Genomic DNA, 2712 nt, shown 5'->3' on the forward strand with positions numbered 1-2712 from the left:
AACATTCAAATTCACGAATTGCGTACAATTTACAATAAAACATTTTAGTTTTCTGCTCCAAAAATGCATGATTAGCGCTCAATCTAAAGAGTCGGTTTTTCAGAAGATTGTGCTCTTTACAATCGAGTCTTAACGATCCAAATGGGGCCAGGATTAAGAGAGTTATTGAGAAAAAAAATATTCGCAACCAAAAACATTTTTTCCAAAAATTCGGATTTTCGACTACAAATGTTTTGGAATGAATGATCTTGCTTTTGATGAATTTAAAATTTCCACCTGAAGCCAGTATTAAGAGAAATTCGTACTGAAACCAAATGTCATGAAACTCCAATCAATTGTTCATCAAAAATATTTCAAAAACCTTTCGGAGCGCATTTTGAGAACAAAGCAAACAAGAGAACTTTGAAAAATGTCATTTTGACTGGTATAGTTTTTAGAAAAAGTTGCGAAAAACTGAAGAATCGGAACAGAATTGAAGAATCTGTTGAAAATCGAAACAGACTGTTGCACTCTGAATAGAAAAGAAAAATCAATAGAAGAAACCGATAGAAAGTAGCACTTTTCAGCAACGTATTCAAAATAATGAAGTTTGCCACATGCAACTTTGAAAAATTGTTGAATTTTCCTGATGACAGAAATTATAATCTTTTCACCGTTCTAGAACAGAATTTACCCTGCAAAATACACACAGAAGCAAGTCACGAAGTTCATTAGTTTGCATTTTCGCAAAATTTGACCGAAAATCGAATATTTGCTCACTTATAGAAGGGACTTTGCCCTAGAAAATTATCGCAAAATTGAATGAACTGAAATCCAGACGCAAACTGAAATTTAAAAAAAATTGTCGGATGGTGAGTGAAATCGAAACTTTGTTCACTTATGGAAGGGACTTTGCCCTACAAAACGAATCAAAAGTTCGTTCTCACTTCTCAAGTTAGAGAGAGGAACAGATGAAATCAATGTTAAACTCCTGTCTGCAAAAAGCTGTGCGAAATGAGAACTTATTGAAGATTATTGAAAAATAGGTTGCCCGAGAAGCTGACGTCACGGGCCTGCAAATAGCCAACTCTAAACCAGACAGGGACACATTGAGCTGCTTCATCTAGTTCAAGCAAAGCCTCATAAGAGATGCTTTAGAGACGCTGCGAAATCCCCAAATCGAAGCAAAGCAATAACAAGAAGTGATTGGTAAGCCAAAGACGTGTTGTTTTTTCTTGTCGGCGAACGGCTTTATTGGGTCATAACACAATCAGGACAAATGAGATATTGTTCGGAAACAAAGCGCGACGTCTCCGCGCTACAAATTACATCATTTTTCCAAATCCCATTCGTTAAAAGTTTTCCAATCCCGGTGTCGAGAGCGACACCCGGCCATTGCCAGATCGATTTCTATTATTTTTATCGCCGGGGATTTTCTATTATGTCATTTTGGTGCGCCAGGGGCGCACACCTGACCCGAAAAACTCCTCCCTGACACAGTAGAGGGTCAACTCACCTGTAAATCAGCTTCCTTCTCACCGAGCGCTTGAAGAATCCGGAGCAACCGTTGCATGCGAGGATTCCATAGTGTTTTCCCGAGCTGGTGTCGCCGCAAACCACGCAAATTAAGCCCGGGGTGCCTTTTTTCGTCGGAAGACTCCAGGGCGGGGGCGGCGTCCTGGACGCCTGGACCAAAGTCTGGGAGTTGGGGAGGCACAGGGCCAATGGGTGCTCGTTTTCCGTTGAGTAGCAATCGACGCTGCCAGGCGACGTGCGCAAATCTGGAAACCGATCACAATCACTCCAAACAACAAGTTTGGAAATCCCCATCCATATACAGGGTGATTCAAAATTGGAGTCATTCCTTTTAAGGGTATACAGGGTTATTCAGGCTGTACGGCACGGAAGTTTGCGGCTAAACCGTTTGATTTTTAAAAAGTATTATTTTATGAATTGTCCGACGCCTACCGAGCGCACATTTTACAAATATCTTCGTAATGTACAAGGTGTCCCAAAAGCTTTAAAGGTATCAAAGTTGCGTTTTTTAAATGGAATGTCCTGTACATTATTGCATTTTTGGATTCGCTGAACACAATAAGTGTCTGTTTTAATAAGGTTTACAACACCTAAATCTTAAGGTTTTTTAAATAAAACCAATTTAATCAAAATCTAATCTAATTTTCACGTGTCAAATCCTTTAGAAGTAGTTAAGTTATATAAGCGTAATTTATAGTGAAGTGTAACAATATATAATGTTTTATATCCCAATGATAATAAACTTACCATGTTATACACAAATTTAAACTAATCAAATGAGAACTTTAAGTGGCTCTAACTTGATTAATTTAAATACAACCCCATATTTTTTCACTTACCAGGAAATGCAATTTTTAATTACCTATCGAATGGTATTAGGATGTTAATAGCTAAGTTTTTGCCTTTTTACAAAATACGTCAAATAGTCGTTCCGTGCACCATTTGGTGATGTTTAATTTAAGGTTCCAATGTAACTAAGTTGGCTATGCCATTGACACATGTCAAATCATTTATTTTATTTGTCAGTTTAGACTGCAAAGTCTCTTTTTGATAGTTAGAGTGGTATTGTTTTTTGTAATTGTAGACGTGCGTGGTCGTGATTTTAATATTATTATTGTGTTGCTTAGTTAAAATGAAGAATTATCCAAGAGAAGAACGTATTGACATGATTTTCACCGTTGGAGACTGCCATAAAAA

General features: G+C 37.5%; 1 protein-coding gene across 1 annotated transcript in view; it reads right to left on the reverse strand.

The window, feature by feature from the left end:
* The window catches only part of LOC109533662 (photoreceptor-specific nuclear receptor), a gene marked incomplete at its 3' end in the record, with an annotated part of 19900 nt that overhangs the window by 12391 nt on the left and 4797 nt on the right, over positions 1 to 2712 (reverse strand). Inside the window, 1 exon segment of the mRNA XM_048661944.1 lies at positions 1496 to 1760. Coding sequence (XP_048517901.1) covers positions 1496 to 1760 — 265 coding nt within the window.

Source organism: Dendroctonus ponderosae, unplaced genomic scaffold (assembly GCF_020466585.1).
Source record: "Dendroctonus ponderosae isolate FM_Combo_2020 unplaced genomic scaffold, Dpon_F_20191213v2 Dpon_F_20191213_10, whole genome shotgun sequence".
In the NCBI taxonomy this organism is placed as follows: domain Eukaryota; kingdom Metazoa; phylum Arthropoda; class Insecta; order Coleoptera; family Curculionidae; genus Dendroctonus; species Dendroctonus ponderosae.